At 48.6% G+C, this 20,699-nt stretch overlaps 2 protein-coding genes across 2 annotated transcripts; both read right to left on the bottom strand.

The window, feature by feature from the left end:
• Nucleotides 1–7,193: 7,193 nt before the first annotated feature.
• Nucleotides 7,194–10,632, bottom strand: LOC122391496. Its single transcript, XM_043385504.1, has 3 exons — nucleotides 10,424–10,632; nucleotides 9,704–9,936; nucleotides 7,194–8,553 (listed from the first exon to the last, which is right to left on the bottom strand). The coding sequence occupies exons 1-3, from the start codon at nucleotides 10,500–10,502 to the stop codon at nucleotides 7,876–7,878; spliced, it is 990 nt and encodes a 329-aa protein (XP_043241439.1). The 5' UTR covers nucleotides 10,503–10,632; the 3' UTR covers nucleotides 7,194–7,875.
• A 1,034-nt stretch (nucleotides 10,633–11,666) lies between these two features.
• Nucleotides 11,667–16,371, bottom strand: LOC122391500. The gene is made up of 3 exons (XM_043385509.1): nucleotides 16,014–16,371; nucleotides 12,105–13,426; nucleotides 11,667–11,721 (listed from the first exon to the last, which is right to left on the bottom strand). Exons 1-3 carry the CDS (start codon nucleotides 16,218–16,220, stop codon nucleotides 11,667–11,669), a joined length of 1,584 nt encoding a protein of 527 aa, XP_043241444.1. The 5' UTR covers nucleotides 16,221–16,371.
• Between the last annotated feature and the right edge of the window lie 4,328 nt (nucleotides 16,372–20,699).

Raw genomic sequence — 20,699 nt, 5'->3', positions numbered from 1 at the left:
CCTTGACCTTGACCTCTGAATGATATTGTATGCAACGAATTTTGTTTTGGTAGCCTAAGAACACGTTTTGGGCAATCAGTCTCAGTCGATGACTCCATTCTTCGGCAACTACGGTGCAAGGCCGATACTGTAGAAACTTACAATTTGTACCCTTAATCTGACCTTGACCTTGACCTCAAACTTTAAATTAAGTACATGTTTTTAATAGTTCGTGATGAGATCTTTCGATTGGCGTTTGATTTTTCCAAATCGAACCATTAGTTCGGGAGATAACAGGGGGGGGGGGGTAAAATTTACCCCCCCCCCAGCCCCGCGCGTTCGGCTGGAGACCCCAGCCCCGCGCGGGATATCGTTTTTATTCTTAACCCACGAGCCGCTGGGGGGGCATAAAGTTGCCCCCCCTTTACGTTTTGTGAAATATCTCCGAAACCTGATGAGCTACGAACGTGAAACTTGGCATAGCTTCAAATGAATACCTAGGCAATGTTTGAGGAAAGTTTGGTGGTTGTAGCATCTAAGATGACGTCACAGTGACGTCATAAAGTTTTGTCGTTTTCCGATATGGACCGTTTCTGATGACGCTGAGCATGAAACTCGACTGTAAATGAACTAGACAGCACCTGCTGTCATCCTAAAACATCTTACTACACTTCCATCTAGTTTCTGACCAATAATCGGCCCTTTATATTCGGTCCCATATATGTGATGTATCGTGAGGAATATGAGAGTCGCAAATCTATAATTTCACTTATGACGTCACTGTGACGTCATTTCAAATGGGATCGACACCAAATTTGGACACAACCTCGGTTAGGTATTCAGGAAGATGTGTGCAAAGTTTCGTTTCTCTATCTCCTCGCGTTGCGACGATATCGTCGCAGAAGTAAAGGGGGGCAACTTTATGCCCCCCCCCCCAGCGGCCGGCGGGTGGCGCGGAGGCCCAGCGGCCGCCGGGTTAAAGGTTGAGTTCTTCATACTTTTCTTGGCGCATGTCTACATATGTATGTATGTATGTATGTATGTATGTATGTATGTATGTATGTATGTATGTATGTATGTATGTATGTATGTATGTATGTATGTATGTATGTATGTATGTATGTATGTATGTATGTATGTATGTATGTATGTATGTATGTATGTATGTATGTATGTATGTATGTATGTATGTATGTATGTGTGTGTGTATGCAATAACATCACAAGCCATCACCTACAGCGTGGTGATTAGATTACTGCTGTACTCCGACTGTCTCACTGCCTGCCCCTCTGTCTCACTGCCTCCCCCGCCTGTCTCACTGCCTGCCCCTCTGTCTCACTGCCTCCCCCGCCTGTCTCACTGCCTGCCCCGCCTGTCTCACTGCCTCCCCCGCCTGTCTCACTGCCTCCCCCGCCTGTCTCACAGCCTGCCCCGCCTGTCTCACTGTCTCACTGCCTCCCCCGCCTGTCTCACTGCCTGCCCCTCTGTCTCACTGTCTCACTGCCTGCCCCGCCTGTCTCACTGCCTCCCCCGCCTGTCTCACGGCGCGTCGACGGTCCGGGCCTCGGCTGTCCGTCACTGGCGTCCTATTGTCTCAGCGGTCCCGCGTGACCCGCGGCGACCCCGCGGCGACCCCGCGGCGGTCCGAGTGTTTATCTCGCCTGTTAGACGCCCGTCGTCGTGACCGACTCCCCCACCCTCCCCGTCCCCCTCCAGCCTTGACCTGATCGAATCTCCGCTCCCACATCCACAGACACACAGACACACAGACACACAGCCAGGGCCGAGCACACACCGGACGTGTGCAGTTCCCATTAGACCGGAATATCGCCCGACAGGCCCCCGAGCCGCACTGAACACCGGAGTACTGAACACAGGAGCTGGGAGCACCCGCACTGAACACAGGAGCACTGAACACAGGAGCTGGGAGCACCCGCACTGAACACAGGATCACTCGCACTGAGCACAGGAGCTGGGAGCACCCGCAATCACGACACTCACCTCCACACTCATCGCACTCAGCAATTACTCAGCCCACTCACCTCCGCAGACTGCACTCACCACAGACGCGGTCACTGCAGTCTGCACTCACCACAGACGCGGTCACTGCAGTCTGCACTCACCACAGACGCGGTCACTGCAGTCTGCACTCACCACAGACGCGGTCACTGCAGTCTGCACTCACCACAGACGCAGTCACTGCAGTCTACACTCACCACAGGAGTGAGTGGGGATGGGACCGCACGCGGTCACTGCAGTCTGCACTCACCACAGGAGTGAGTGGGCATGGGACCCCACGCGGTCACTGCAGTCTGCACTCGCCACAGGAGTGGGGATGGGACCGCACGCGGTCTGAGACTGCACTCACCACAGGAGGGGTGATGGGACCGCACGCGGTCACTGCAGTCTGCACTCGCCACAGGAGTGGGGATGGGACCGCACGCGGTCACTGCACACTGCACTCATCACAGGAGTGGGGATGGGACCGCACGCGGTCACTGCAGTCTGCACTCACCACAGGAGTGGGGATGGGACCGCACGCGGTCACTGCAGTCTGCACTCACCACAGGAGTGGGGATGGGACCCCACGCGGTCACTGCCGTCTGCACTCACCACAGGAGTGGGGATGGGACCGCACGCGGTCACTGCAGACTGCACTCATCTGCACAGGAGTGGGGATGGGACCCCACGCGGTCACTGCAGTCTGCACTCACCACAGGAGTGGGGATGGGACCCCACGCGGTCACTGCCGTCTGCACTCACCACAGGAGTGGGGATGGGACCGCACGCGGTCACTGCAGTCTGCACTCACCACAGGAGTGGGGATGGGACCCCACGCGGTCACTGCAGTCTGCACTCACCACAGGAGTGGGGATGGGACCCCACGCGGTCACTGCAGTCTGCACTCACCACAGGAGTGGGGATGGGACCGCACGCGGTCACTGCCGTCTGCACTCACCACAGGAGTCGCCTGCACATGAGGGGGGTTGCCACCCCCCCCCAGGTAGTTTTTCTGCTCTGCACTCAGCATTTTTAAGCTAGAAGCCCGGTTTTTCGTATAGCTGCTCCTCTATCCTTTTTTGATGTCCACTGAAAATTTCAGTTTCTGTAGTTTTTGGTTTTGGAGATATGACCTTATTTTTTCAGGTCACGTCATGACGCAAATGACCAATTCTTAACCCACGAGCCGCTCGGGGGGGGGCATAAAGTTGCCCCCCCCCCTTTACGTTTTGTGAAATATCTCCGAAACCTGATGAGCTACGAACGTGAAACTTGGCATAGCTTCAAATGAATACCTAGGCAATGTTTGAGGAAAGTTTGGTGGTTGTAGCACCTAAGATGACGTCACAGTGACGTCATAAAGTTTTGTCGTTTTCCGATATGGACCGTTTCTGATGACGCTGAGCATGAAACTCAACTGTAAATGAACTAGACAGCACCTGCTGTCATCCTAAAACATCTTACTACACTTCCATCTAGTTTCTGACCAATAATCGGCCCTTTATATTCGGTCCCATATATGTGAGGGGAATATTTGTTTCTGGTCCCTAAAAAGCTGTTTCTGGCACCTAATTGCTGATCAGCCCCAAAATGCTTATTCGACCCTAATATCTGAATCTGGCACCTAATTACTTCCACACAGCCTAAAGTTGCCAGATCGTCTAGTTGAACTCCGTATTTGCTGTTTGCTGATTCAGCACCAAAACCAAAACATCCAGCACCTATTTTATTCCACGTTTGCCTACCTAATTCGCGTAATCTTCCTGATTTTATGTATCCTAACAACATGAACGTTGCATTCGGTGATGTCAAGTGCCATTTTCGCCAGTGGAGATAATGATTAATGCCATTTCTAGCCAAAAGAGAATCACTAACCAGCTATGGTGCAGCATAGCAAGACGCTCCTATACCAGCCCGCTATGTAGAGACTAGAGATTATTGCACCCTCAGCCATTTTAACGTGAGAAGTTTGGATCCGTCACTTCCAGCCAGGCTCTCAGGTCATAAACTGGAGTAAAGCAAAATGTCAACTCTGAACAGACATGCCACGCAACCGGCCCTCTTTTCAATATTATTAGCTTTCTGCAATCATCGTCTGACTCCATCTCGAACAAACGCAGCATCCGGTTTCTACAGGGGCGTTTGACTGACCGGCCACACAATAACAAAAAAAAAAAATCAAAGCTTCATGCACACATATGCCATACGTAAGAAACGGATGAAAAAGGCACAACCACGGCACAACTCTGCGCGGCAAACAACGGACAATGTCCCACGCAAGATCCTGCGTTTCTTCAGCGGCCTTGAACGGAATGAAAACATTACATTTCTTTTTTGGAGCTATTTGATGGCGTCAAAAAATACAATACCCGTTTTAATGGTCAAAATCGAGACAATTACTCACAAAAATGTTTCCCTTTAAGCATTACAAATAAATACTTTTAAATATTTAAATGACATTGCTTTTTTCAAACAAATTAATATTATTTGCTTACTTAAATGTCATATACAATGCTGAGATCACTACGGGGCTGTCTTAGAGTGTAGCTGCACTGGCAACCTTTAGGCTAGACTCCAGGGGTCATTATACCAGAACAACATGATTCTACCAGCCAGTAGTTCATTTTTCTACTAGATTGGTGCTACGCTCAGCATTTAGGTGCCAGATTCAGAAAAAAGAGTAAGGCGCACCGATGAATAGGTGCCAGAAACAGCTAATTAAGGTCATTTTCCATGATTGGTGCTGGTATCCACCAAATAGGTGCTGAGGACCAATTTTGGGGCGAGTCAGCTTTTAGGTGCCAGAAATAGCTTTTCTGGGACGCAATTAAATGGCGTCCTATATGTGATGTATCGTGAGGAATATGAGAGTCGCAAATCTATAATTTCACTTATGACGTCACTGTGACGTCATTTCAAATGGGATCGACACCAAATTTGGACACAACCTCGGCTAGGTATTCAGGAAGATGTATGCAAAGTTTCGCTTCTCTATCTCTTCGCGTTGCGACGATATCGTCGCAGAAGTAAAGGGGGGGGGCAACTTTATGCCCCCCCCCCCAGCGGCCGGCGGGTGGCGCGGAGGCCCAGCGGCCGCCGGGTTAACATCTTGCGTTGACTATGAGCCTTGTGAGCTTTTGACACCTTGATTTCGGCCTTTTTTGCCATTCTTACCTCCCACCTATAATGAAACATGTTGTTCGACGATGTACAGATGTCAAGGTCAGGGTCAAGGTCAACCTAGGTAGTAGGTCATCTAAAATAATTGCGTTTTTGGTAAGCTGAATGTACTTTTCGTGAAGTTTTTTGACTGCATTTTTGGTAAAGGCTTCTCAGATCATGATTTCATGTAATATGGACACATAAACAATCGGACTCGGTGCACACATCAGTATAGGTACACACAGACACACACAAGCATACAAACACTTATCGTTGACCTAGACCTAACTTGACCTGAAATGACCTCAGCAGGCGCAGCAAAAACCTGGTCGGGTAGTGTGACAAAGAGGTTCTAGCTGGCTTGGCACCAGAAAACGGCATCATCATCGGTATATGATAAACAGCGCACTTGATATCCAGCGGTGACCCAAAACAGCAACATTTTTTAGTTTGACGTGACCTGGAAAGGCAATGACTGACCTGAGAAGGTAAAACTGGGTATCATTGGATTCGACTCTTCCCAAAGAATCCTTTTGGTCGATACCGCGAAGCTCTATCTCCAACAGGAACGAAATTACGGGGGGGGGGGTGGCAACCCCCCATGTGCTTCTACATATGATGGGAAAATGGCATGTGCGGGCGAAGGTTAATCATTATTACTAGCTGAACGATAATGCACCTATATGAAAGAGCTCGCTGAGAACTACATTTTTGCAATTTACATGCTATAAGAAATATGGTGGAAGGGGGGGGGGCGGATTCCGCCCACCCCTCCTGTTTTTCGCCAATAACTCGCCCGCAAACACAATGTTAATGTGAAATTTTGGCTGCCTGTCCAGAATTGAATTGCTGATCTTCTCGTGCAAGAATAAGAAAATCGGTTCGCAACTTTTCTAGTAATAGCGGTGTAAAGTCAAACATCTTGCCGCCGCGGCGGCGCGGCGCGGCGGCCGGCGCCTAGCCGTTACGCGCCGCCTGAATTGTAGACTGTACCGGGGCGGGACGGTTCCGTCTTTACATCGCGCTCCTCATAGGCTAGGAACAGGGGGGGGGGTGCCGGGGGGCCATGCCCCCCCCCACTTTCGGAGGTGGGGGGCCAGTAATTTTCACTCCCCCCCCCCACTTTTTGCTGACTTGAGTGTCTGTCTGTACCTACGGTATAGTATGTCTAAAAAGAATGTCCCCTCGCCACCACGCGGCGCTGGTGTCGCGAGCCCAGAGGTGAAACAAAGGCCGAATCTTCCACCGACAGCGTTTCTTCCACCACTAGATTTCCACCAAGTTTCCACCTTAATAGGTAAATAGTAAGTGAGCTGTTGCCTGTTTCTCACTACCGCAAATGTAAAAAAAAAACTTTTTGTCCCTTTGATAATATGGCTATACTTTAACGATATACCACTTATTATGTTTTATCAACATTATCACCAATCTGACAACCATTTAAAGGGACCCTCCCACCTTAACATTAGATTTGAGTTGAGATAGCCAAAATGGGGTCCCTGGCTCACAATTACCGGTTTCGGCACTCACAACATCGAGAAATGCCTTAAATCGGAAATATTGAATTTCAAAATTGCAGCATTTTGATTCAGAGGGGCTAATGCTTAGGAATACCCCTCTGAATGTGTGACGTCAGCGCAAATATCTAACGATTTTTAAATGTTTGACTAAAACGTTTTGTAGCACGCGGTGGTATATGCTATTTGCGCGCAACATCTGCCGCAAACGCCGCACTTCTAAAATAAAGTCGCTAGAAACAGCGGAGATCCCAAAAAAGTAAACAAAAGTAAAAGTCTAATATCTTGAAAACCGGTGAATATTTTTCGGTGAAATTTGGTAGATATTCGTTTTCGCTCTTTCTGAACCGAGCGACATCACTTTCATGCCAATTCATAAACTTTTTTGAAGGTGGGAGGGTCCCTTTAATGACAAGAACGCTTCACGGCGATATTGACTTATAGTGAAACTGAGCGGTCACTTACCTACTTGTCAGTTAGGTGCTCGGCACGTCATTTTGTCTCATTCGAAGAAACCGCTAACACGTCAGGAGGTGACCGACAACGTGTATTCAATGTTCAAGAGAAACAAACACGGACACAGTGGTGCGCATTACCTATAAGCCCAATACAGTCATGTTCCGGAAATGCGCTTAGATGAAAGGGAAGAACATGTTAGTTCATGGGCCAATGCCCGAATCTACACCAATTTATATAAACTTTGGGCCCTTATTCTTTTAAAATGTCTATACATTTTGACATTTTGATGAACAAAAACAATATAATCATCTTTTAGTTGAAACTCCGTCTAGTTTGGAACAAAAACAACAGAATCAGACAACAGACAATCAGACAGACATCATCAGACAATCAGACAAAACAACAGAACGTTTCTCTCCCCCAGCCTAATCCATTGTTATGGTCAGCACGCCAAGGCGATACAAATATGATACAAATGATACCGTATGTAGGTAGGTACACCTACCGTTCGCTAACGGTCAGCCCAGATATCCCAGCACGACCGCAGCTGTAACAGCACTGGCCGCCACTGGCAAATGTCGACTGCATGTAAAGCGAGAAAAGGTTGGTGCAATTCAGTAGCTCCATGCTTGAAAGCAAAAACCATTTCCAATTCCAGGGCATTCTATCAGACTTCACCTCCTACCATTTCTAATTGTGTACATAGTCTTCGGAAAACTTGGGTTGGCGACGCATCGAAGTAGGCTCTATAGCTTGCTCACCTGAAGACAGTTGTCCTGCGGCATGTTGTACTCTTATGCCGCCTGACAACCGTCCCCTCTATAGCCGTCCTTGCGTCTACAGACCCTCTTACAAAGGAGTTGTTATATCGGCACTGCACGGCCTCAACAAGGTCCCCACTGTGGTGCACATCAGGCCCATTCCAGCGAATCATCAGTTCACGCTCGGCATTGCGGTGGTCGAGTTGCCTGTGCACGCCGTATATGTCCCCGACCACACTCGCCATGCTCTCCACTACGGACTCTGGGGGACTCAGTAGCCACAGCCTGATGACTAAGTGGGCGTACCGCTCGAACGTGCGGCTGTCGGTGGCCTCCTTCAGCAGGGCCTGCAGCAACTGCTGGTTGCTCGCCCCCGCTGGCTGGCCGGTGAGGAACCGATACACGGTCATAATGTCCTCCTCGTCCACGGCCGCACTGACTGGCACCATGCGCTGGCTGACGAGGTTTTCGACGCTGCGTCGCACGCTCTTCAGGCAGTCGACATTCCTCACCTGTTGGAGAGACTTCAGATCGGCGATGATCTTGGCATCGCTTACGGCCCACTGCAGTTTGCCGTTCATCGCTCCTTTCGCGTTCCCTCTTACATCAAGCCCGCGACTGCGGGCACGCGCTCTGTCGCAGAGGGCCGCTACGAACTTCAGAATCGATGCAAGCTGAGAAAAAAAGACATCCTGGGTTTAGGTAATCATACACGTCGGCAGACTATGACACCTACGTACGTAAAAAACGTATAGGTGGACGTGGGCCTTCAGTTATAGGGTAAATACGCTGACTTAACTTCGAACATTAAGGATGTCAGGTAGGTAGGTAGACTATATCAAAAAGTCAATTCAGCTAAATGAAACCATTATAGTCAAAATTGATGTGAAAATGATCAATAACGCGTCGGACCAGACCAGTTAAATGAAAACAGACACAGATGAAAAAATCAACCAAAATAATTTATTCGTGAAGAGTTGGCAATTCCTTTCAATCGTTTTCCCGAAAACTGGACACCGCTCATGAACGTTTCTCTCCTAAGTCGTGACTAGCCAACAATCAAGGTCATGTTTAGTTCGAGCGCAACAAACAAAACTTATTATTGTTATAACTTATTATTGAAAGGGATTTGATGATAACACACCCTGGAGGGGGGGGGGCAGAATCTGCCCCATTTCTATCTCGGCTCCCACAAGAGCTAGAAGGTCGAAATTTGGATAGCTTTTATGTGCAAGTTCTATCACTCCAAGTCAATATCAGTAAGGTCACACGAGGTCAAATTTGGCACATCACGACGCGGCTTTGCTGAAATTGTATTGATCTAACGAGTCTTCTCGAAAAAGGAAGCATTTAGGTACATATATATTGAGGAGGTAACGAAAGTGGACTCTCACTTCACCGATATGAAAAACAATCAGATATATACGAATTATAAACGTTGATGGAGTCATATTATCACATTGAAAGTTTCAAATCGATAGCTTGAAAATGTGGCCACGGCACAACCGGAAAGGTGCAAAGTTGACCTTTTGCATGTCCGAAATTCGACCTGATCTGGTGACCTAGGCTTAGGTGACACGGGGTCGTTAATTGTACCCAAAGTGTGATCCAATTCTGGTAAGGTCCTGAGAATTTGGCGCCGCAAGGCCGTTTTTTCGCATCATCAAAAAAAAAAAACATTGTGGGATAGACACACCGCGCACTGAAAGCAGAGCGCGGGTTAAAAAAATCCATCGGGTTAAAAAAAGCATAACGGCGCCAATCGATGTAGAAACTAACGTAAAACGACGCATGGCGACGCAAAAAAAAACACATTTATCGTACCTGATCATCGGCGACAGTTGCTAGTGACGACAAGACCGGCCACCTCTTCTTCAGCTCGCCTTCGTCGTCCAACTCCACGGCGTCCTGCATCTCCGTGAAATTATCCAGCATCGTGGAGAACATCCTCTGTCGCTCCCAGGGGAGAACCTGCAGGTTCTGCAGCGACTTGCTGCCCTCCGCGAGCACGCCGTAAATGTCGCACAAGGCTGCCAGTTTGGTCACGAACGTCGGGTCTGTGGAAAAAGAAGCATTTCACTTTGACGCGGGTTCTTATCTAGCAAATCCGCCCACGTTGAATATAAGGGATAAATTTGTCATTACTGAAGTACCATACCACATACGATACCAGCCAACCACTGGCGGTCAGCAGCAGCAGGCAGCGACAAATGCATCTTGGTACAGAAGTGTATACCTGACTAGAAATTGCAGGGCGAATACTAATTGCATTATGTTTCGACAGTTGAAAACAATCATTGCTTCTCATCAACGCCAACGGTGCATAAAATAGGTTATGGAACATAAGCACAAAAACAGTACATTAAAAAGGCTGCATAATTGCATCAACAGCCAGAGTTATCTTCATATTTAAAACTAGATTGATGAATTAATTACACGATGGCTGTTAGCCAAAGTACAAAACGATGAAGAGAATTGCGCGAGCCTTACTACTCCGACAACAGGTATACACATTTCCAATTTGTATACCCATGAAAAGCTTACCTCGAAGCAGCCGGAGATCTCGCTGTTCGCTGCCATCGGTGTCCCCTGATTTGATTTGCTGCTCCAGGGCGTCTTCCATCACTTGCAGGTTGCGGAGGAAGACTTCCAGCGTCTTTGCTGCGTAAGGGGCGAATCTTGTCCCCGACCACAGCTTCGGTCGTACCACCTTCTCGCCCCGATCCTCCCCAGCATTGAGAAGCCTTTCGAGCCCTTTGCCCACTGTTGTCGCGGAGGCGCGGAAGGAGAGAGAGACTGAGCGGGCCGAGACTTGTATTCCAACTGTAGTTCTGATTCTGATTCGCCAGTGCCTGTGCGTTATATGCAGGGTGGTTGCACAATGAAGGACCGGTCCGCCGACCCGCCGGGTCGGTGGACGGTGCCGACACGTGGGGAAAGTGACGGCTATTTCTATGTAACAAAGCTTGAACGTGTACTCTCTTTATCATGATATGGAAGAAGGGAATCGGTCCCACATTATCTTCCCTCCCCCAGGGAAGCGTAGGGAACCGAAGCGATCATAACAAAGAGAGGAAACGTTTAGCTGACGGAGAAAGAAATTTCCATATGAGCGTATCACAAAATGGTATGAACAGATAAGTAAGTTTCGTGACAATTACACCTACTACCGGGCGATCCCTCCGCACTCTTGGCGGGGACCGTCCCTGGGCATCTCCATGGCCCTCGGCATCTCTGGCCGAATATCAATACAATATAATTTCAGTGAATTGACCACGATTAACGTATTTGAATGTTCATACCGACTTCAGAATATGCTCTTTTTATGCTTATAAGTGTCAAAGTGACACTGCAAAATGCAGGTAAAAATTAAGCGCATTTGCAATTTCTCCGTAAATTTTGGGGTGAGCAACCACAATGAAGCACAACAAACGACAGAACACTGACGAAAACGGATAATGAAACAGTACGGTTTTTAAAACACATCGAAGTTAAAACAAATTTCACAGCACAATTTCACTGTCACTTTTTGACGAAAATACAGCAAAAGTTCATAATGGGTGAATTTTCTTGATTTCGGTGCCAATTTCTCTTGAATTTAGCGTTGAAGTTTTTGTTTTATCTTCTCTCCTCCGAGCTTGAGTCTTTCAGCGAGGTGGTGTCCATCACTCGATGATGCTGAGGAGGACGGCGCGGGCTGATGAGCCGTGCGCTGTCGGCGGGCTCCGTAGCGAGTCCAGGGCAGCTGATGACGTTACCGCAGGGCAGATGGTATTGCCGGGCAGAGCTACTCACTGGAGACGGTGATGTCGGACGATGACGAGTCCAGGATGGTCAGCTCCCTAGTCGATGACGTGACGTAGGGGCGATACACCGTCACGGAGCACGGACTAACCAGTCTGCGATGTCAGTGCAGATGTAGAGGCTGGGGTCCGTGGTGAGGGGCACAAGTCCCCTCGACCGCCGCTGCCACCATTGTCGCGAAGGCGCGGATGGAGAGACGACTGAGCGGGCCGAGACTTGTATTGCAACTGTAATTCTGATTCTGATTCGCCAGTGCCTGTGCGTTATATGCAGGGTGGTTGCACAATGAAGGACCGGTCCGCCGACCCGCCGGGTCGGTGGACGGTGCCGACACGTGGGGAAAGTGACGGCTATTTCTATGTAACAAAGCTTGAACGTGTACTCTCTTTATCATGATATGGAAGAAGGGAATCGGTCCCACACTGTGTAGCGCTTGGTGATGCCTGTCACCTGAGCGATGACCTTCTCTACCCACTCACAGCCATTTGAACGTCGCGCGTCATCTTCGGCCAGGTTGAGCAGGTGAGCCCCGTCCCACAGCACAACTACTGACGGGGCCGTATTGAACCGTGGGTCCGTGGCCCTGAGCCGACTGAGCAGTTTCTCTGGCACTCGGTTATGGTGATACTGCCCATCCATGCAGATTGCAGCCAGTTTGTCTGGGTGAGTCACTCCGACCTTAACCAGAGACTGACAGAGCTCATCAGCCAGTCCATCTCCACTGTGGTCCTTTACTACGGGCGCAGCGACTACAAACGATTGGATCATGTGACCCGCAGGCGCCCCACTAACCACAGCTATCACGGCGGTTATGTCGATGGTTCGCTTTGCGACGGTCACCTTGTCTGCGCACATGGAGACGCATGGTTGCTGCTCAATGAACCTCTGCAGCATACTCGTCATGACAGTCGAGAACTGCAGCCGCATTGTAGGGACAAACATGCTGGAGTGGTTGGTGTTACCCACCCTCGTGCCATTCTCCGCCTGGAGAACGACCAGGTCCTCAAACGAAGCCCTTGGCAGGGACCGTTTCAGGACGAAGTACCCCGTGCGAAGGACGTGACTGGCGGCGCTGGCGTTCCGCGCAAAACGTCCTTTCGCCAACTCGTCCGTTTGTTTTTTGGCGAGTACGGTTTTTCCGTGGTGTAGGCCACAAAAGTGACTCCTGATGGCCGCCCTCAGGTGCCTGAACGATGATGGGAGAGACTGACCATCTGCAAAACTGGTTCCCAGATTAAAGTCGTAGGTGAACACACCTTTTGCGCCCCTTCGACGCACAGCGCCAGACGGCACACATGCAGAACAGGCGATGAGGCCTTCATCTGGGGACTGAGTGAGAAGGTTGTCTGTAGCAACCTGGAGGGCGGCGATGCTTCTCCCCGAGCGTATCAACAGTTTAGCTGCCTCCGATGTTTCATCCGTTCTTTTCTGACCTATCTTAGCAGTAGTCACGCTGCCCTTTCTGAGAATGTCGATGATCTCGTTCAACTTGGATTCATTACGTTTTACTTGCAGGGCAACGCTCTTCATGGCAGAAAACAGATCTGCTAACTCCCTACTGGGTCCAGCAGGGGCAGCGCCATCACCTCCACGGGCTTCGGAAGTGTTGTTTGCAGGAGGGTTGTCACTGTCTTCTGCTTCCAGCTGGACAGATTCGTGGACTGGGGACATAGGTGGACCACAGTCCATGCTTTCAGCTGCCGCGGCTGTCGTCTCTCCACTCTCCAGAGCTCCATCAGAAGCCTTAAAAAACAGACGCATTAATTGTCACTGGAATGTCAAGCAGCCAGTCCAAAACAGCAAGAAATCGCTAGCGGTACAGCCTGAGCCTTGAGAGCTTTGTGTAACATATAGTTTTACGCGAGAAGGTAGATGCGCGTTGTGAATTAGGAATAAATGATTTGGTGTGGGAAAGAGATAATTCCATATTTTTGGGAATGGAACATAAGATCATTGGATCCTAAAAAAAGATTATAACAAGCAAAAGTACCTAACCAAAACTAATCTAACCTGACCTAACCCCACCTAACCATACCTGACCGAGCGTTTGGTCATGATCATGTGAAACTTACAAAGTTTTGCGTTAAAAGTATTGTCAGTATGGATGTGAGGTGTCACCTTTTAACACGTGCCGGGCCGAGGTGGGGGGGGGGGTGAAAGGGGAGGGGGGTTGAGCACTAGCTGCGGTTTTTTGGCAGAGCTATTCATGCATCTTTTCCGCATAGGTTGTGAGAATTTCAGACCTGGGTCATTCAATGTCAGGTCAACAGGCGACTTTGAGGGTGTGCGTGTCAAACAGCGACTTTAAAGCAGTGACGTCACGCTACTCGATCTGACGGGAGGGTACGACCGTCGCTTGGAGTACGCATGGGAGGTCTTTTTTCAGTTGCTAACATATCCTTGCGTGGCATTCGGCGTACCTGGGACACGCCCCCTCCACCCTGGAAAAACGCCATTCCGCAAGTGGACCTCTCACTATCGACTGTTAAGAAGGACAACTTGTTGCCTGCTGAGGCGCGAGCCAGAGCCTTAGAGCACATTGCCGTTTATGATGGTTTTATCACGGTTTATACAGACGGCTCGAAGACAACCGAGGGAGCGGGCTGCTCTTTTGTCGCTGGTCGTGACACCCGCTCGTTTTCTCTGCCACCGTCCGCCCCGGTATTTTCTTCAGAGTTAGTCGCTATAGAGAAGGCTTTGTGTTTCATCAAGGTTCCTGGCAATCCCTTTTACTTGATTTTATCTGATTCTCTAAGCAGCTTATTGGCCTTACGTAGTTTTAACTCAGCTGACCCCATCGTACGGGACATTTTAACTCGGCTTACGTCGGTGGAGCAATCTGGAAAATCAGTCCGTTTTTGCTGGATTATCCGTTCGGTCAACTTCCAAGTGATTTACTCAACCTGACCCAATTCCTCTCAAAGTCTACTTGCCTAGTCAGTTGACTGTTACGACGGTCTTGCGTTGTTCTATCTTACCTTGTCGTTTTTATCAAGTCTTTTACTGTCAAGCCTTGGTATATAGAAGGTTTCTTTTGAAACACTTGTTTTATTAGTGTGACGTTATGGGCGCAAAATGACCTTCGCAGTCGGCGCGCCCTAAAAGCCCCAATAAACAAACAAAAAAGCGACTCACTCAAAACGGTAATTGCATTTTGAGCGACGTCTAGAGCAACGACTCATACGCTTGAGCGATTATCTAAAACGGCGATCCGTAAAAGAGCGACTTCAGAGGAACAGATCGACTATTCTAAGCTAATGGGGATTGGAAAAGCAAAAATTGGCGATTCCTCGCGAAGTATACCTACTTAAGCTTGCTAGCTTGCTTCGTTCTCGAGATGGCACAGGGGCCGGGGGGGGGGAGCAGGTATTCGCCCCCGTCTACTAAGTTGACGCCAAACCCCGTCGGTGCGCGGGGCTCCGGAGAGTCCGGTTTTTGTCGTGAAAAATCAACAGTTTCAACGACAAATCACTTATGCACATCGAAACGAAAAACAAAGACTTTAAAATTAACTTCTAAGTATGCTACGAAATGCCTACTTCGATATGGACTCCTTACTGTTATTTTCTATTAAATAATACTGCGAAACGAGTGCAATGTGCATTTTACATAAAATGTAGACTGCCAGAAATCGTCAAATTTTGATTTTCCAATCACCATTAGCCTAGAATAATCTGTTTTGTTTTGTTTTGTTGGGTTAGGTCCTTTTGGTCTGACGAGATTATTTCAGGACAGGAAGGTTCTACACGGTGAGACCCGTCCGGGGCCCCAGTGCCGGAAGCAGTCAGCTGTTCGCTGCTTCCATGTCCCCTCGCACGCCGAGCGCGCCGAGCGGGCCGCCGGGGGAGGGGTGAAGGGTCAGCAGGGTCGGCCGGCGTTGTTGGTTTAGCTGGCTACCGGCGTCTCAGGGCGCCGGCCGGTCCCGGTAGGGGTTGGTCGTCATGACAACCGATGGCGGTTGGCAGGGGGAGAAGTAGACGTTAAAAGCATCCGCGTCGGAAAGAAAATAGTCCTGCAGATATTGACGATTTTCTTGCAAGCGAGAGCAGATAGACGCATGCAAATAACACCGTTAGATGCGTCTTTCAAAAATGCATAATTCCTCACGTGAAAATAAATACTTCTCCACAATTAATACACCACAGCGGCTCCAGCGACGGGTACCTACCGAAATTTAAACGGAATAACATGCAGACAGTTCACTCAATGGTCTGGTGACTTCAATGCAGATGCGGTGCAGGTAGTAGAACACTGAGGAGTGAGTGCACAAGGTTTCCCAATCACCCGTAGCTTTTCCCACCCAAAATGATTCATATCATCAGGTACTTACCAGTGGAAGAGGAGCATAGCAGGCAAACTTTGCCCCAGGCTCAAAACCTGAGTTCTTCACTCTAGCATTCTTATGCCCTCCGTGCTTCCTATTGTTATGGATCTTGAAGGTATCCGGCCTACCATAAAACTTGCATCCTGGATGACCGCACCGCACCTTTATTTCAGATGGAGCCAGTCTCTGTCCGTGCAGCTTCCTTTTTGGCATCACGAGGTGTACCTAATCCACGACGAGGGCTCTAACTTATCCACCTCTTCACTTCAACTTATCCGCCAGCCTTTTCCACCACCCCGCAATTCACTAATAACGCCGCGGACCTTCAACACTTCCTTCACTGCCTTGAACAACGCGGAAACTAGCGGAGCTCCTAGTGCTGTTAAACTGTTGAGTGCTAGTGTATGAAATAAATATTTCTTTATGAAATTACATACAAATGCATGAAACTTTAATACTTCAGAATGGTGTTGTAAAATCAAATATTTTGAGGAATTTATCGCATGTCAGAATTTTCTAGTCTTTACAATATTGCTCTTCCACCCTCGTCGCCGCGCCGTCGCCGGTCGTCGGCATTGTTTCATCACTAGCTTTTTTCAATAAGGCCTTAAACTAAAGAAATAATAAGTTATGAGCGAGGAAAAAGGGATTATTGAAATCAGAAAAATCCTTTTTATATTTGACGAGAGTATTGCCGCATTTAACGCAGCAGTTTACTTTATTTTCGCCTTCCACCATATTCCACCAACCAGAACTTCCGGTGAAAAGTCAGTGGATCTGGGGAATTTCTAAGAAGTCTGCGAAACACCTGAATATTTCTCTAGGGTTTCGAGAACTTTTCATAATTATAGGGAAATTCAGGGAAAAAAGATAAAAAGGCTTAGGTTTGATAAAAAAAAATCATTTTTTTTTTAATTTAGATGCTTTCCTTAGACAAGAGAAAGCCGGATCGGGTTTAACAGGCAGAGCATCGGCGGCGGCATTTTTTCCACCATCCAGGATCGCTGAGTTGCTCGATTTTCCACCGCCGTGCGTCGCCGTGACGGCACTTTATTTCACCTCTGCGCGAGCCGGTAGTTGGCTGAATCCGGACCAAGCCACGCATTCCCGTGCGCTGGGCGACAGCTACGCAGTGGCTGATAGTAGCGTAATCCCGAACCTTCGTGACACGACCTCGGGAAGGAGGGAGGGGTGTGGGCGGGGAGCGCGTGGTGCGCTCCCCCGCCCGCTAAGGAGGGGTGCGCCGCGCGGTATAGGCTGGCGGCTGTCTCGGCCAAAGGGCAGGGGTCACACACCAAGCCAACGAGTGCTGATGAGGGTTCGTAGGGACTGTGAAGTTTTGCCACGTTTGACGCGTTTGCTACGGGTGCCACGTTTAGCGACGTGTCTGAGCCAAAAGGGAGGGTTGAAGAAAAACATCTGGTTAACCACATCGTGGTAATAGAGAGTGCCAATGCAGGCCTTCATGACCATAAACAGCTTTTCTAAGTTCGCAAAGGCCACCATTGAATAACAATATCCGATCGAAGTTAACGATGTCGAGCTACTATCGCTGCAAAAACACTCCTGAAAATTTGTGAAAGAAAAATACACTCATTTTTGTTTCTACTATTATAATGTTTTGTTTTAGTTTTCCTTTAATTGATCAGAAAGAAAAACAAAATTGAACTAAAAAGCAAATTTTACCTTATTTTCATAAAGTGAGAACTTTGGATAGTTCATCTTTGGTAGACGCCTAATAAACAATAGTGTTCGTCGAGGAAACTTATAACGCGTTAGCCAGGTCAGGATCAGGTAATATGGCCCAAGGCAAGAAATCGGTTTTTGATAAATAACCGCAAAAATGGCCGCAGAGCCGCGGTTTTGGCATAATCGTTTAATTCGCCTCGCCCAGAGGTGTCGAATGGTAGGCATACGTTTTGTTCGGTTGAGGTCAACTGAGGTTGACGTCAGATCAAGGTCAGGTCAGAGTCACAGGGCACGAAGCTGGTTAACCCGGCAGGCGGTGGGCCTACCAGCCACTTTCCGCGCGGTGGGGGGGGCATTTTTTTGTCCCCCCCCCGTATCTCCGAAACTACTGGACGCATCCGGAAAATTCAAACGGCGTTCGATAGCTCTGTCAAATGTACCAACAGAAACCAAATTTTATTGACCTCGGGGTCACCGATGACGTCACAGGTCAGGTCAAAGATAAAATGTTTCACCGTTCACGGGTCTTCTAGCGAGAGCGCTATAACACCGAGCAAAACGCATTTTGTCGAAAATCAGCGATAAGGCGTCAGTTGTCTAGTACATATGTTGCTATTAGAGGTCACTGGTCATACCAGGTCAGGTCACAGGTCAGGTCACCAAAGGTCACCAAGGGTCACCACATGAGCCCAACTGTACTAAGGTTATGTGATGCATGTTTTATGGCCAGTTTTTCATTTCCAACTCAATGGTGTTGGTTATCCCTCGCCGGACCTATTGGTTTTCTACATACGCGCCGGCCGAGGGGGGGGGGGGGGGCGGGTACGACCCCCCCCTCGCCGTTTCGCCCCTGGTGGAGCTAGCGCGTCGCGGAAAAAACGAGCGTGTGCGCCGTTACGAGACGCAGAGATTGGTACCCGATTTTAAGGTCCTAGGTCAACCGATGACCTCTGAGGTCAGGTCAAGTGCCCCAAGGTACGGTTCAGTTTTTGGTGAATAACTTCGCAAAAAACGGCCGCAGGACGCCGATTTTGGCAGCATCGTGTTCGCCTCGCTCAGGCGCGTCGAATGATATACTTTTTGTCCGGGTCAGGTCAACTTGGGGTGTTGACCTCAGGTCAAGGTCAGGTCAGCACCCCCAGGTCACGAAGTTGGTCGAAAGAGGTCATGTCGCATATCATTCGATTCGGCAGGTCTTCCTGAGTCCATTGGTGGCTTTCCCGACTCGCTAGCTCAATTTGATCAAGAGTTATTGACGAAGAACTAATATGACCTTGATGACGTCATAAATGACGTCACGCAAGGTCAATATTGCAAAAGTGACGCATCGAACCTTGCAAGGAGTGCATCAAATCACGATTCTGTGTGATTGAGATAGTTGGAGGTCGTTCCCGGCGCCAGAATAGCAGTTTGAATTTTTCCCCATTGACTTATAATGGTGAGGTCACGAAAATGACCTGACCTCATATGACCTTTAGGAAAAATCCGAGATATACAAGTTGTGGGACTCATAATGGATACTAGATCCTGCAAGTTTCATTTCCCTGTGACATCTCATCTGGCAGTGAGGGCGTTGCGAAGTTGCGACATCTGAAGACCGTGCAGAGGTTCACTTATGACGTCATAGGTCAGTGACCTGACCTGACCCAAAAATGCAGTTGGTGTCAAAAGATGTGGCTTGGATCAAAGGTCAGGTATGCCAAGTTTCAGCTCTCTATCGCCAGCGTGTTCGGAGCTATCGCGAAAAAACCCTATGGGGGGGGGGCGGCACCCGCCCCCCCCCCTCGGCCGGCGAGGGTTAATATAAGACCATCAGGTACAGTTTAGGTCACTTTCTGGTGGAGGTCAGGTCAAGGTCAGGTCAAAAAGGTCAAATTTCAAAGTTGATATTTTTGTATAAAATGGGTATCGATTCGATGCAGCTCGTCACGAGGAGTCTAATGGTGGTCTTTGTTTTGCGCTACGAGGTCTAGAATTGCTAAAAATTGAGTTTGAAAATTTAACGTCATCAATTTTGAAGGTTTTTCTCTATAACTTGGCCAAAAAAGAGGTATCGATCTCAAATTTGTAATGTAGATAGAAGGTGGTAGGGAATATCACATATAATCCGGTTTTTTCGAAATTCAAAAAAAACTTTTTGGATTTTTTTGGCTGTTATATTCAAAAAATCTATTTTTTATTTTTGGGGGTCAAAATAAAAAAAAATCGAAAACCCGAAATGGCAGTTTTGTATCCCTTTTGATTCCACACCTTTTATGTCTAAAACATTTTTCTGTATCTCTAAAGCTGTAGGCCTAACAGCTCTTCCCGCGAAACCTTTTTTTGGGTCGAAAATGGCAAAAATGACGTCACTCTGACGTCATTAGCGGCCAACTTATCATAGCCTTTGGAAAAAAAATTGTCACCATATGCGCTAGCTGCTCCCGGGAGGGTACTGAAAGTTTGATGACGATCGGCGCAGCGATTCTCGAGATATATCGAAAAAACTAAAGGGGGGCAAAAAAATGCCCCCCCCCCCCCCCACCGCCTGGAAGGTTAACCCGCGCCCGGCTGGGGGTCCTGGATTTCCACGCCCTGCTGGGGGGGGGGGTTTGAACACCCCCCCCTTGTAACTCGGCTCCTGGGCCACGTAGCGATACGCGGAAGGCGGCGTTCGAAAAAGCGTCAAAAATAATGACGAAATCACTTCGGTCAATTTTTTGGTCAGGTCAAAGGTCAGGTCACCAGAGGTCACTGAAGGCAAAATTTCGCCGATTTTCAGGTCGAATGTCGAAAATTTCCAAGAAGCCAACGCATAACTCGAGAACCAATAGAGCTACAGCGCCGCGGAAAAGCGCATTCGATAGCCCTATTAAAGCCCTTTCTGAGAAATTCTCTCAGATTTGACCTAACGTCAACGGTTTTGCCTGCAGGGGGCAAAAATTGCAAAAATAGCCGATTTTTTCGCAAACGGTTTTTCTGCAATAACTTTTGACCCAAGCCTTGTACGAGCTTACTTTTACC

The sequence above is a fragment of the Amphibalanus amphitrite genome, unplaced genomic scaffold (genome assembly GCF_019059575.1).
Source record: "Amphibalanus amphitrite isolate SeventyFive unplaced genomic scaffold, NRLGWU_Aamphi_draft 000440F_arrow, whole genome shotgun sequence".
NCBI classification, from domain to species: Eukaryota; Metazoa; Arthropoda; class Thecostraca; order Balanomorpha; family Balanidae; genus Amphibalanus; species Amphibalanus amphitrite.
This window is presented reverse-complemented; position numbering and strand designations above follow the sequence as displayed.

What these genes read in the sequence shown, in the direction of transcription:
- LOC122391496 (XM_043385504.1), bottom strand. Translation starts at nt 10,502, where the DNA reads ATGGAAGACGCCCTGGAGCAGCAAATCAAATCAGGGGACACCGATGGC. An exon ending in AGATCTCCGGCTGCTTCGAG is followed by an intron (nt 9,937 to 10,423) that starts GTAAGCTTTTCA and finishes CTTTTTCCACAG; the next exon opens with ACCCGACGTTCGTGACCAAA. An exon ending in CAACTGTCGCCGATGATCAG is followed by an intron (nt 8,554 to 9,703) that starts GTACGATAAATG and finishes TTTTTTTCTCAG; the next exon opens with CTTGCATCGATTCTGAAGTT.
- LOC122391500 (XM_043385509.1), bottom strand. Translation starts at nt 16,220, where the DNA reads ATGCCAAAAAGGAAGCTGCACGGACAGAGACTGGCTCCATCTGAAATA. An exon ending in GCTATGCTCCTCTTCCACTG is followed by an intron (nt 13,427 to 16,013) that starts GTAAGTACCTGA and finishes CTGTTTTTTAAG; the next exon opens with GCTTCTGATGGAGCTCTGGA. An exon ending in ATCACCAAGCGCTACACAGT is followed by an intron (nt 11,722 to 12,104) that starts GTGGGACCGATT and finishes GTCATCGACTAG; the next exon opens with GGAGCTGACCATCCTGGACT.